A 14,530-nucleotide genomic window follows, 5' to 3' on the forward strand; every position below is an offset into this window, starting at 1 on the left:
ATCAAAACTCACTCTAATTATATAGAGCGTTCCCTACTGTGCTTTAATGTCTTAAGCCGCTGGATGATAAGTGAGATCAGAAAGGATGAAACCCTATAAAATACAAAAAGGAATACGAAAGAAATACAAAAAGGAATCTGAGTTCTTACAAGGGCCTTTATTTTACTGACTTCAAGCTTCGTCTTTAACTTCTGACATCGTCACTGTATGAATTTAAATACCTTCTTGAAATGCATTTAGCGGTGTAAAATAAAAGTAAAACCAGCAGGAGAAAAATGGTCCATTATGGTAGAGAACTGAGCCCCGACTCTGATGAACTCACCGGACGCGCAATCTTCCTCATCCGCCCCGTTCTCGCAGTCCTTCTCTCCATCACATCTCCATGACAACGAGACACACTTGTTGGTGGATCCCCCACAGTCAAATTTCTCTGGAGGGCACGTCTGCTTGCCTGTGGGCAGAGATAAAGGAGATAGGGAGATTAGTGCACTGGTTTTATGGTCCCATAAAGGCAGCAACAAAAACAAAGTACAAGACACCGCTGGACTTGATTTTCTATCGCCCACGCCATGCAGTTAAAATTCATCCAAAACTCCACCACTCCGCCAATTGATTTTACTGTCTGGACTGCAACTAAAGGGACGTGCAGAAAGATCATGAAATATAGCAAATGCACAGTTGGCTTAAAAGCAAAAGAACAGCCCAGCCCCCTCCTCCTTTTCCTGCCAATCTGCTCTAGTTGGCACAGGATGGGTTTGATCCAGATTAGATTGCGTTTAATATGAAGCATGCTGTTAATTATACATCTTTGCTTACAGTGCAGCCTTAAGCCTCCCAGAATGAAATCAGAGGGTCAACCTACATGGCAAACCATTTATCTTTGATCGTTTTATTTTCATAGTGCATTTTAGAATATCACCATCCTCCACAGTTGCATATAAAGGTGAGTTTGCACACTTTTCAAGGGTCTTCTTGAGTTTTTTTTATGCAAGCTCACTGAGGCAGCATTGTTACAGCTAATAAACAATGCCGGAAGAGGATCATTTGTAGGATGATGAGTGAGAACAAGCTCCATAATGAATACCATTTATGAGGTTATAACAGAATCTCTGCTGCTGTCACTAACAATGTTAGGTGTAAACTGTATGGTGGGTAATTGGACCAGACAGAGAGAAGGTCTGCCAAGCCATCTTTCTAAAAAAAAACAACAAAACAAATAACATCTGTTCATATAGAAATACATTTGTTAGAACACTGCACTTAGGCTAAAACTGAATTCCCTTTTATCTGATGTAAATACAATATGCAGGAGATTTTAATTATTAATTGTATATTGTTGACAATAACGGAGTAAGCTTAAGTTGTAGTGAACATTTTAGTTTTCATCTGCAAGGCATTTTTCTGAGTATGAATGACTTTAATGTTCATTTGTAGGTTTTTATGACTGTGATTTCAATTTACTACAATGTAAATTCATATTCTGTGAGATCAGTGTCCAAATTATTTATATAATAGCATGAAGTGCAGTAAAGTTGTTGCATTATCTACCAATAGAACCTTTTCTTTAAAGTCAGAATAATACTGCTAATTTGCCTTAAAGATTAAATTATAGCCCGACCAATATCGGATTTTTGGTGCTAATACCAATAATCATGTTTGAGAGTTTAAAAATCAGATGATGATATTTTGTCTGATATCCATTTTGTTTATTCAAAAATCTTTTTATTGGTATCCAACCAAAATGTAATTTACAATATCAATGCTCTCATATAAATAAATAAATGTCCCTAGCTGGAATCAAACCAGGCACTTTGTGATCATATGGTGTGCATCTTACTGGAACTGCTAAGCCACCGGGATGCAATACATTCATTTAACAGACATGAGAGTGCATTCAGAAGAGCTAAATCTCATCAAAACTGCACTCTCCCAAATAAACAGCCAAAACAGTATCGGAGAGCTACATTATCATCTTTTTTTTTTTTTTTAAGAAATGAGATGGAAGTGCTGGCATGGTCGAGGTGTAGTCTGAAGAGCTGGGTTTTCAGACTGGGTGAAAGATGGGCAGTGACTCCCCTGTCCTGACTTTACCATTGTGCACCCTGGGGCAAGAACAGAAAAGAGTCTCAACTGAGATGAGCAACCACGAGATCCTTTCCGTGACAGGGCTGCCAATCGTCAAGAGGCAAAGGAAAGTTCAAGACCTGAAGAGTCTTGAACTGGATGCAAACTGCATCAGGGAGCCAGCGGAGCGAATGGAGAAGAGGAGTGGTGTGACTTTGGCACTGCATTTTCTTTGTACTTATCGGACAACATACTGTATAATCCAATCCAAATGATCGGTGATAAGCTAATACTGGCTGATACATCAACCGAGCAGATAGATAAGGTAACCACCCACAGATAAAAACCGTTAGATGTTGTCTGAGTATGAAGATTTGTTTGCCAACCCTTCATTTCTGTGTGTGCAACTGTCCCTGCAGCATAGATGGGTGACAGAGGAGAGGTGGGGAGGGAAGGCTGGAGAGACAGCTGGTGCCTTGGGAGACCGAGCAGCAAAAATGGCTGACGCAGCTAGGCCCTGACCCCAGAAAATAAAATAAATAAATAAATAACACTGGCCACTGCAGTGCTCTCGGGGGGACGTGAAGTGTTCCTGCTTTAGAACACTTCAGGCTCGGGGAACATTGTATTGCTCTACTTGGGGAGTAGTGACACCTACCTATTCACCATTTTACAGTCGACAAATTGTAGTTCTGAAAAAATTGCAGTGAACAAAAGCGAACTGTAATTCATGCTTTGTCACTCGACATTTTTGACAACTATATCGATCTAAAACGTTGTGCAGCACAATGTCCTGCTGTTACACTGCTGAAGAGTAAAACAGCAGGTTAAGGTTACTCTAAGACATGAGTGAAGTCACAGTTAACCTCTTCCATCTGCAAGGCTGCTACTACCCTCATGATTTATTTACGTGATGAGTTCTAATGAGTTCTTCTTGTTCTGATTCATGTTTGAGGAAGTTTGTCACCAGCACACAAACTATCCAGTTAAGCTGTGTGACAGAATTTGATGTTGACTGCAACAATGCAAAATTATTCTTGTACACAACAGAGACAATTATGATATAATTCACTCTTTCAGTAAAAAAAAAAGTGAGTAAACAAGTGCAATACAGACAGGGAGGAATGATTGGCTAAAATGAATGATTACAACCGAGTACTGTCTGAAAACTAAAAGACAGACCGGCTGATCAGGGAGGAAATAAAAGAAACATTTCTGAGATGAAACAGACGAGGAGGTGGAATCTTTCAGAGAGGTAATAACATGCTGTCTAAAGGAATTCAAACCAATGTAAGGTCAGAGAGGACCTGACAGAAAACAAGAAACAGACCGAGAATATGAAAGCAAGGGTGATGAGAGAGAACAGAGGACAGAAACGAGAAATACAGAGGGCAGCATCTGAGAAAAAAAAAATGGAATCCATAAGAAGAAAGTCAGGTCAAGAGCAAGATACTGTATAAAGGGGAAAAAGATGAGGAGACAAAATGCTGCCTGACCTTTCACATTCTTATCCTAAAGCAAAATCAAAGCCCTCCATACCAAGTGGAAAGAGATGAAGGGGGAAAGGCAGGCAGAGAGAGCGTGGAGCAGAATCTGAATCCACCAAGCGGAGGTTGAGCTGTCCTGTCCTTTTAACCAATGACTCTTTAATAAAGCTCTGATCCTCCCAAATCCAAACACAGAACACCAAACCTCACTACGACAAAGCAGTGTTACATCACTGCTCCTTCTGACAGGGATAGATTAGAGAAACCATAGATTTTATAAAGACATAGGTAATGAGTTTTTGCTTGAGGAGGAGGCAACATAATAAAAGCCAATTACTCAGACAAACCGACTGCCTGGCTGTTGTTTACCATCAGGGTGAAAAATGAGGATTCATCTCCACTGTGGCGTTTTGGCAGGAGATCTGTTTACAATTCATCACCTTTTACAAGACCCGAGGCAGCATTCATCCCAGCAGCGCATTGGTGTAATAGCTTTAATTTTTATTTGATCACCACGATTGACCTTGTTATTGCTGACAGCCTCTTACCATAAACCTGGCTGTCAATGAAGAAGTGTAGAAATTCTTCAATTTGTCAGTTGTCAGTGGATATGTAGTATAATACTGTGATACATGAACCCTTAATAAGCACTGTAGGGCTGAAAATGTGTTGAACTGATTTGCTTCAGCTTCATAACAAAACCACCACCTACACCACAACATGACACAGACTTCCTGAGGTAACAATTTGCAGCATACTAATGTAAAATATTTAATGTCTATTTTGCTGCTTTCAATCATTAATAGATATTGTACAGTGGTGACTCATCCTGACAGCTTTTACATGTGAATTTGTGCGCTCAGCAGATCGTGACCGCCTGACTTTATACAGCTGCCTCCAGTTTGTTAAACCAGTGGGGAACCATCAGGACCCTCTAGGCCCTTAGAGAGAGCTTTAGATATTCTAATAAATAATATTTGAAAAGCCGTCTGTTCTAATTTTAAAAGTTCATGAAGAAATAAACCCTTCAAACCTGCCTGCTCAGTTTCTATTGGAAGGGTTAAATGAAAGAAGCCCCTCAGAATTTTGCTGCCTCTGCAGTTGCTGGGAAGATGGTGGTACAGCTATAAATTTACAGAGGGCCGAGCAAAAATAATTCAAAGAGACTAATTTAAAATGACAGTAAAACTGACCGATCATATCATCCCTCTAAATGAGTGGGCTTTGTTATTGCTAACTTTCTGACAAGTTCCATCCGCTGTGGGGAGCGCGAATCACTAGCTAGAAAAAAAACGGTGATAAACTAGCTAGCTATCTATCCTGCTGGTTCACGATGGAAGCCATGAGTAAAGTTACCGCTAGTGAGGAGAATATCGGTATCCACACCATTTTCAAGATTAACTTTAAATGAATCTTGAAATGAAAGTAATGCAGTCATCAAAGGGTAAGTTATTTAAAATCTAATAGGGCACCGTGCCAACTGATCTTATTCTGGTTGCCACTGTTTATTTGGGAAAATGATCATAATGCTGAATTAACGGTCAAACTGTAAATTTACCAACTCAGCAGTGCATAATGATTGCTGAACTGGTAAATAATTCTGCATAATGACCGTTTTCCCAAATAAATCATAACATATATATATTTAACAGGCCACTGCACCCATCTAATAATATTACTTGTTAACACTAATAATAATTACTTGTTTGTGGTGGTGGGTTCCAAAATGCCATGACTGCTGTTCACTGTCCATGGTTCTGAAGTGCCTGTCGCTAATGGTTGCATGGTTGTGTGCACGCTGTCATGATGTGTAGGCTTACATGAAATCTTGTTGGTTTTGTGTGGTAGGAGGTGGCTGACGTGGGCCCATTGTCACCGTATTCCGCTGAAGTGCACACACAGCTTGTGTGATGATGTGATTATTTGTAAGGAGGATTTGCATTTTGCTTAAGAAATTAGCTGTTTTTTGTTTTGGTGATAACGCTCACTCTCTCCATGCTGTTTGCTTGTTGCATTGCTAGGGCTGGACTAGCATCTTAATTTTTGTTTCAGAGCTGGAATTGTCACAGGTAACTTTTGCAGCACATAGCTAAAAGGCTTTGATGCCTGTTATGTGTGCATTTATGTGCATGCCTCAGTGAATGACTGCGTATTTGCATCTGTGTGCTGTGAGCATGTACACCTGTGTAGGTCAATGTGAGGGTGCTGATGCTCTAGAGGATAACTCGGCCGCTCTGCCTCAGAGCTAAAAAGGCACAAAATGCGACATGAGAATGTAGCATGAGTCACAGTTAGATTCACTGCTTCATTAAGTTGGGTTAGTGTGGCCATGTCCTCCTCTCTGAATTATAGATCCGGTACAGAGGAGAACACACTTGCTGCTTGCAAACTACAATATGGGAAATGGTTATTTTCAGCAAAGAGCATTTAGCAAGTTATGTACTGTGGCATGACTTCATGCACTTCAATATCGAATTCTGTAGGGCTGCATGTTCTTTTATTTGTAGTTATCATTTATAGTGATTTAATTTTAAGTGAAGTTTACTTTTCAAACTTCAAACTGTAATTCCACCTAAGTGCATATCTTTGTCACTATGAACCCTAACAAAAGAGTGAGATCGACACGTCACCATCCGAGACAGAGCCCCCAACTGAAATTCAGTACAGGAGAAGCACACCTGTGTTTACTCATGAGCTCTGTTATATTAATTGTTTGTGTAACAAAATAAATAAAATTTGAATAACAGTATTGGCCTCAAAAATCCAACATCTCCGGGCTCTGATGGCATTTTGATCAGCCAAGAGAAAGAACCAAGATGCATCACATTACTACTTTATGTGACAGGTGTGGTGACACATGATTAATTTACTATGCAATAAAATATCATAAAAGAGACGAAAGAGTCAACAGGAAAACAACACTTTCAATTGGAAGACTATACATAAGACTCACATAGCATATATACAGTAGATTCAGTGTGTGTTTCTGTGTGTGTGTTTGCCTGTTCTCGTTAGCACCAGTGTGTGCAATACATGTGCAATGTAAACATCTTTACAAAGACAATCTTCCCCCATTATAAAGTCAATAAAAAGGCGAAGCTTTATTGTTAACTCCCCCATTAGAATTTCAGCAGAGTTTGAAGCTCAATATCTACAAAGAGGTTTAGAGAAGGAACTTTTCATCAAAACCTCCCTCAGAGAAATATCTATAATCCACTATAACTGGCATAACACTCAGAAGACCAAATTGAGGGTGGAATATGGTGGATTTAAAAAGAATAGTTCCTTCTGTTTGACTATTCCACATTTCTCCTAAATATACGCCAGTTCAGGGTTATGTCCTCATGTAATGAAAGACTCCTCAAGGAAGAGGATACACTGTGAAGTTCCCCCACGCCTGTCAAGGCCTAGAAATGAATTCAAAAACAGAGAGGACAAACTGGCATGCAGAACTGAGCTAAACTCAGCAAGTTTGTCAGAAAGTGTCAAGTTGCAAACATTCTTCTTGTATTGTTAAATCCTTAAAGGGCACCTATTATGCTTTTCCTTATTTTCATTTTCATACATATAATGTTACAGTGTCAGATGTTCATATTAAACATGGCCAAAGTGTCAAAATAATGAAGTAAACATATGTAGAGGTAATCCCTGTGAGCAAAAAGCACTGGCTTCAGACTGTCTGACTACTTTCAGCTGGCTCGTGACGGATTTCTCTATATGGTCATCTACTTCATGCATAGAGCGCAAATTCACTGCTCCACTCTTCTAACATTATGGGTAGACTTGAGTTGAGCTGGCATGCTTTGAGTGTTTTTCCATTACACAGCAAGACAAAGTAGTTTACTTGTTGGAGGTGTGCTTTTTGTCTATAGCTCTTCATCAAACATCATCATCACTGTGGCTGTTTCTGCTTGTACCATTCCTTCCTGCATTATTTCTAATTGATCTGCTGAACAAAGAGCTCCAAATATCTCTATATGTTGTTGTGTAGACCGGTTTTTTGTGCTGCTAACAAAGCTCTGCCAATATTCAGTGAGGAACATGTTTCATTTCCTGTAAATTTTTCACAATAAAAGTCTCCCTTTACTTAGTCATTTAAAAGCTTTTAATATAAAGCAGTAAATCAAAAAATGTTGGGTTTGCATCGGCAGTAACTTAACACGACTCTGATACGGCTGCCCCTTGGCAGCCTTCCAGAAAGCTGGCCAATCAGAACAGAGTGGGCTCATTGGGTGGGGAGCCTTAAAAACACAGGAGCTAAGACTGCCTGTTAAGAGACAGAGGCTGAACTGAAGGGAATCATCCAAAGTTACACTAGTAGAGTCCCAGAATGAAAATATAGAGCTGGAAATGAGCATGGGCAAAAAAGAGCGCATAAAAATGTCACCAGTTTGGTGAGGGAGCAGAGAAGCAGCTGCACAGCTGGTTGCTGTGGCCCAGTTCCTCCTTGATTACAGATTAATCTAATACAAAAACTATGAGCTCTAGCACTTTGCATGTTTCTTCAAAGAGTCATTCATTTTTCAGTGCTTGTGAGTAACTCACTCAGTGTGGCCCAAATGTGAATTCTTAATATGCCAGTGTAACGCTACTCCAGCGTGTAATTGGGAATCCACTCAGTGAGCCAGAATGATTGTGGCACAGATGTCTGTAACACGGAGGCCAAAATGCCTTTGCAGCGTGTGTGGGTGCCAGTGTGTGTGCTGTATGTTTGTGCACATGTGAAACAGAAAACGAGTACAGAAAGTACGGGAGAGTTGGTTGAGGGGCAAACTGAATGAAAAACAAGATGAGATTTCTGCATGTGAGAGTACAGTCTAGGTTATTGAGCTTTAGCATAACTGGAGCATGACGCATTAAAGGTGTATGCTGAGCTGTATGTAATTAGCCCATGTAAAACAGTTGTGCAGTCACTGGTCCCTGCTATTTACATAATGGCAACTTTCATATCTCTTTGCAAACTATCACATTTAAGATTGGATGCAGCCTGTGTGAAATTTAGCCCTTCCCTCTCTTGTTATTAAAGCAAGACAAGCACCACTTTAGCAAAGTTTAATTGATTAATGCAAAGCTTGGTAGTTTTTGATTTAAAAGTGAAATGTTGCATGGGATTGAGGAGTTTCAGGCAGTTTGCTGTTGTGGATATTTTAAAGTCAGAGGTTGTTTCTGGCATTTTCAGTCTAATCAGAAAAATGCAGCACGTCAAGAGCTTTTCGCTGACAGATGTACAGTTCTTATTATAGCTTTGTAATCTTACCAAGTAGCAGGCTGGTACCAGACAGGTAATTTACCATCTGAAATTAGGTTAATGAGATAGATGATAAGAGAGCAATTCATGAGTAGGTTGGTTGCTGTTTCTGAATATGCTGCATGCATATTCGTACAATGTCCATCCTTCTCTCTTCTCTTCAGTGTGATTATGGCACAGTTGGATCCCCTCAAACAGAAAGACAGCTGTGATGAAGTGGATCTCATTAGCAATCTCTCTGTTCAGGACATGGCCTCGGCCTGACACTTCTCATTTGAGCACATCATCAGGAGGGCTAGACGCTGCATGGTGAGGACAACCTGTGTTTTAGTTATTCTTGACTTTTTGGTAGGAAGGAAGATGACATAAATGTTTCCATTTGGCCTACAGCCCAGGAAAATGGTTAAAACAGAAGCACCGTATTTCTGTGTGTCAAAGGAGAAATCTAATCAACCAATTTTTGTTTGCAGAGCGAAACAAGAACCCCCCAAAAAATTCTTCACTGTTGGTGTTCAGAAAATTTTACATTACTACACCATGTGAATACATAGAGATTTCCATATAAATGGCTTTCTTCCCAGCCCAGATCTCTATCTCTTTATTCTGCAGCCAAGAGATGAATCCTTCCTTCATTTATCTTTAATTGGATTTCCAATATAAACTTGTTATCCTTCAGAGGTCCCTTTATGTCTCCCTCCTTGCACTCAACTTTCTGTGGGTGACATTAGAAGCTCGCTACATTATTCATCGAACCATCCCACACATCCACGGCCAATAAAATGGAACAAAACTAGAATGAATATTCCCTGAAAGATTCATTCCCACACTGCTTGGTGCAATTTAATTCCCTCCCACAACAACTTTTAAAAAGAGTTTAAAGATGATCATGTTGGGTAGAACCAAAATATCTAAAATAGGTTATACCAAATTAGACACAACATCATCTTTGTCAACGTCCTCTATCCTATCTGAAGACTCTGAAAGACATCATTATTAAAAACACTCTTTTAAGTCCTTCTGCTCCAAGTTATAAATGACTCACTCTTTGCTAGTCATCCTGTAACTGTAAAAAGTTTGGGGGAGTGTTTCCTCCATTTAAAATTATTTCTTAATCTATGAGGTTAACTTAACTTTGCAATATGTTGTCATATTATCCTCTAGTTCACTTTATACAATATTCTTAAATATATTTAAATATGTTATATGTATCACTTTTTGTGATCTCTAGTATCTGTGTTTGAAACTATTTGTTTTTTGACAATAGGCATTTTCTCAATCTGTATTCCTCTTCTGAATCATCATCACATACTGTCCTAAATCATCCAAAAATCCACATTTGGCCAAGTACAGCTCAGAAGTGTTCTTGCCAATTTTATTGAGGACGCTCTGAGGACATCTGAGGTTAACAAGTATCCCAGCACGCAATTAGCATCACACAGCAGCAATGGCAATGGGGCAGGCAGCCAAACCCTGTTTTTTATTTCAATATGTGGTCCATTTTCAAAATAATGCCTACTTAAACATTTGTTCCAATGGATCCACGGTCCCCCTGAATCTCAGCAAGCCCTTTGTTAATATTACTTGTGGGACAGATGGGTGGAACTTTAGTGTTTTAAACCTAAAACATAATTTCTTTTGTAAGACAAAAGTCTCAGACTCAGTGTGTAAGTGTAATATTTGATATTGGCCAGATTGGTTTGGCTGAAGGTAAAGTTAAAGGTGCCCTGTGGAATTTTCTTGTAAACAAGGTTTCTGTTTATTTTCAGTGTTACTCATCAAAACTCATTGTGTGAGGTCTAACAAATGTGTTGAGTGAGTAAGGAAATACTTATAAAACGTTTGCAAGGCAGATTTTTCTTAAACATTTGAAACCTGTATTGTTTACATCTATGGTTACTTGCTAGCAGTCGTCTTCTTCTTACCTGCCTTTGCTGTTGTTTTGTTTGCTTTCTTGATCATGAAATCAGTGCAATGTCATCAATCTTGTGCCTACAATAGATTACATACCTTTGCTCTTTGTCATGTTAGCCAGTTGCCTGAAGAGCTGGTAGAATCGAAAATGCCTTTTCAGTCTAATAAATTTCAGGAGCTATGTTCCAGTGTGCAGATACTATCTGCTTTTCCCCAAGACATTATTATTTTTCAGCGCAGTGGTCAGATACAGCCCTCCAAAACAACAATAACACTGTATTTTACTTCCAACTCCATCTGATATCTGTCACCCCAAGAGAATAGCAAGCAGCCATGAGAGAAACAGAAATTAGCATTTAAGGAAGAAAGAAAACAATTAATAACAGACTCAAGCCTCCCACTCAAGCCCCTGCTTGGTTGCGGAAGCGTCAACTCACCTAAGCTCCATCAGGGCTTGTGTGTGGGTGAGCTAGACTGACACAGGTTCAAAGCGAGGCAGCCAGAGATCCTCAGCTCTAAAAGCTCGGCAGAGAGGTAATCGAGGCCTCTCCTGCACTCGCCATCAGACAACACTGAGTATTGGAGTGCGTGGGTGAGTGGTGACTGGTGATGGCTGAACTGTCACCGGAGCCAAGATAGCAAGGGAAATTAGCAACCTGAATGCATTTTCTGCAAGAGTCAAAATAAATCTTGCCTCAAACAAGATGAAGGCGTGACAGCATATGCAGATGCAACATGCAAAATGCCAACATAATTATTCAGCAAAAGCTTCTCTTTTTTTTTTTGCATAAACAATTTGGTCTACTGTAATAGTAGATCCCACTGTGCCCCTCAAATGCTCCATTTGAGATCAAAACAACACAGAAAAACCTTAAAGAGGCTCCTATTTTTGTAGTTGTCGTTGTATTCACCAAGTTAATTGCTGATATCTGGTCATGCGGTGACATCACTAAAATGACATCCAATTGGACAAGAAGCACAAGCAGTCAGATCCAAATTTGAGCCACACTTCTTTCAAAGAAATGGTTGATACTTTAGGTTTTACCTCCAAATAAGCTGGTTTAGATCTTTTTTGCTTGTGACATCTTATTGCAAAGCAGCATCTACTTGCAACGCCTCGTCTCAGGTTGCATGTTGTCAAATATAAAGTGTGATATTCCCTTGTTAGACTGTTTCATTTGAATACTTTTTTAAGGCCTGAAAATATAAAACTATGAAGTATTTTTCAAGACAAGAGCAAAAATTCGAGAAGGAGAGATTAACTCAAAAAAGATGCGAGAAGTTGAGTCATTTCACTTACTGCAGGTCTCCTCTGCCTCATCAGAGCCATCGGGGCATTCTGGTTCCCCGTCGCAGCGCCAGCGTCCTGGGACACACTGGCCATTCAAGCAGGCGAACTCTGCAGGGGCACATGTTTTCCTGGCTGCTCAGAAAGAGAGAAGCAAAGACAGAGAATAACTTAGTGAGAACAGGAAGTTAAAGACTGGGTAAGAGCATGGTCAATCTGAAGTAGGGCTTAATCTGTAGTGAAACTGGTCACATTATGTGAATCCCAGCAATCATTCCTCTCATCGTCGGAGATCATCTCTCACATTATTCCCCTCTCCAGTGCTCTCTCTCCTGCAATCCCTCACTAATTATCTCCACTTTGCCTATTTCCTGCACTCTTATTCATTGTGCTGTCTACCCCCCCCCCCCCACCCCTGTCTCCCTCCCCCGCCCTCCATCTGCTGGTCTCCAAAAACCGTCTAATCTCTCCTTCAGGTTTTTCATCACAGAGCAGTGAAATGGATGCTGATTACCTAACACTGCAAGCTCCGGGAGGTTAAACCTTTTAACCTCCCTAACCTGTTTACCACAGAAAGCTACAGAGCCTAGCAAGGCCACAGGCTGATAAACATGCCAAGTGTGCTGAGAATCGGAAATCAAAAACATGTCAGGAAAAGGCTTATTTAAGCAACAAGAAGAGAACTGAGACTGATCAAATTTTTCACGTAATAGCCCAAAGGTTTTCACAGTTGCTACCGAAATCTTGCACACCTGCTGTGTTCAAAGACTACTACACACAGACTCTCCACCTGTAGCAGGCTAGGCTGCGAGCTCGGCCAGACAGAGCCAGACGCAGGCTGAGGTCAGAGCCATTCAATTTCCTCAGCCTGCGTCTCCAGGAGGACCTGCAGTACGGTCTAATAAATCACTGGATAAAAGGCCCTCAGCTGAGCTCTCTAGTGTTGTTATATTGCCACAACGGTACCTAAGCTGGCCCCCATCTTGGCTGTGATACTTCAAATTACATGTAGCGTTTAGGGATGCGCAGGGAGCTTAGATTTAGCTGAGCAGCTGTGTGGGAAGAGAGCAACCTGTGATTTTTCAAGAGTCTTTCTTTGCTGTGTTCGCGTTACTCCAACTACTGTTCTCTCTTGATATTGTTACACTATCAAGGGCGGAAGAGATAAACACTAAATCACATTTAGTTTCACTGACAGAGATCTGAAACTTGTTTTACTTGCATCTCTAAACAGTCAATTATTTTATCAAAAGCACTGTCCTTCACTGTCTCATATTTGATTGATTCAATTCTGTCTTTTTGGAGAGAACGTTATACATACACATTGTCACCTGTGATTCTATATTTGATTTTTTTTTTTTTTTACTTGTAAAATACACCTGAGTGTTTACAGAGCTTCCTGTACGGCACCGATCGAATTGGTTAATGTAGCATGAGAGGCCAATTTCAGGGCAACAAAAAAGTTTACAGTAACTGTGAGTATATACTGTAGTAGTAATTGAAAGCGACCTAGGTGAGCATATAAGTATTTTATCAAGAGAAATCGTCTCGATTATACCAGCTGGACGGTCAGGACTGCACTGTTTAGTGAGATTTTAGTGCATGAATAAAACTGTAAACCTGTAAATGTTGTTTGAAAAGTGAGGAGGAGATGTCCCGCCACACAGCTTTTTCTTCATGTCACACCCCTGTCTCTCTTTGGCTCTAAAATCTCACTGAAATCTAATTCTCACATTTGGAGTACGGGTTCACCTAAGCCTTATCTATGACTGTGGAGCAGCTACGGGATTGTCTGCCACCAAGAAGCACTTTGATTGGAAACTGCTTGTCTCTAATTCTAAATCTTGTTTAATTGCCAAATTCTCATGTGTCAGCGTGCCAAAGTCAAACCAATAATGGCTCATTTTGGCTTGTTGGTGCCATTAAAATAAATTAAAAAATATCTGATAGCATCTGTAACAGGACATGTGTTTCAGCTGTGAATGTGTTTTCAGCTTTTAACCACGACCCTCGTTTCATTCCACTTCAAAAATGCCAATTAACTTCCTCCCTCGCTTTTCCTGAAAATCGTGACGAACTGACCCCATTACACTAATGAGACAAACATTCCCTGTTCATTGTAACGCCCCCCTCTCCTCCCTTTGTTCCTTCAATCGTAGGTCTATCCCTCTATTTTTTTTACTCTATTTTCCTAAAACCCCAGCCCTGTGTCTAAGCATGTCACCACAAAAAATAAACACATTTTTGATTGTTATTTTTCCTAAATCAGATATCATGGTGCAGGTTTTCCGGAGTGGAGCTTAAGTGCCACTTGTATCCTCATTAGAGAGCTGGAATGTGGGCCTTCGTTAAAACAGTAAGGACAGATGATTATGGAGCAAAGGAGGATTGTGACATCCTTTTAACCAACACCTCCCTCAAGTGCATAAATGCATTAGTGGTGTGCTCACATTATAAAAAAAACCTAACTTTGGTGTTTCCTGCTTTAATCACAAGCACATATGTATCAAAATCTTTTTGTCACTCACGTAG

At 40.1% G+C, this 14,530-nt stretch overlaps 1 protein-coding gene across 2 annotated transcripts in view; it reads right to left on the reverse strand.

Moving 5' to 3' along the window:
• The window catches only part of LOC122993755 (low-density lipoprotein receptor-related protein 8-like), a 79,863-nt gene that overhangs the window by 39,860 nt on the left and 25,473 nt on the right, over positions 1-14,530 (reverse strand). For both annotated transcript variants that reach the window (XM_044368172.1, XM_044368171.1), the window contains exons 3-4: positions 12,011-12,133; positions 323-451 (exon numbers count right to left, since the gene is read on the reverse strand). In XM_044368172.1, coding sequence (XP_044224107.1) covers positions 323-451; positions 12,011-12,133 — 252 coding nt within the window. The remainder of the gene's footprint in view (positions 1-322; positions 452-12,010; positions 12,134-14,530) is intronic.

The sequence above is a fragment of the Thunnus albacares genome, chromosome 12 (assembly GCF_914725855.1).
Source record: "Thunnus albacares chromosome 12, fThuAlb1.1, whole genome shotgun sequence".
In the NCBI taxonomy this organism is placed as follows: Eukaryota; Metazoa; Chordata; class Actinopteri; order Scombriformes; family Scombridae; genus Thunnus; species Thunnus albacares.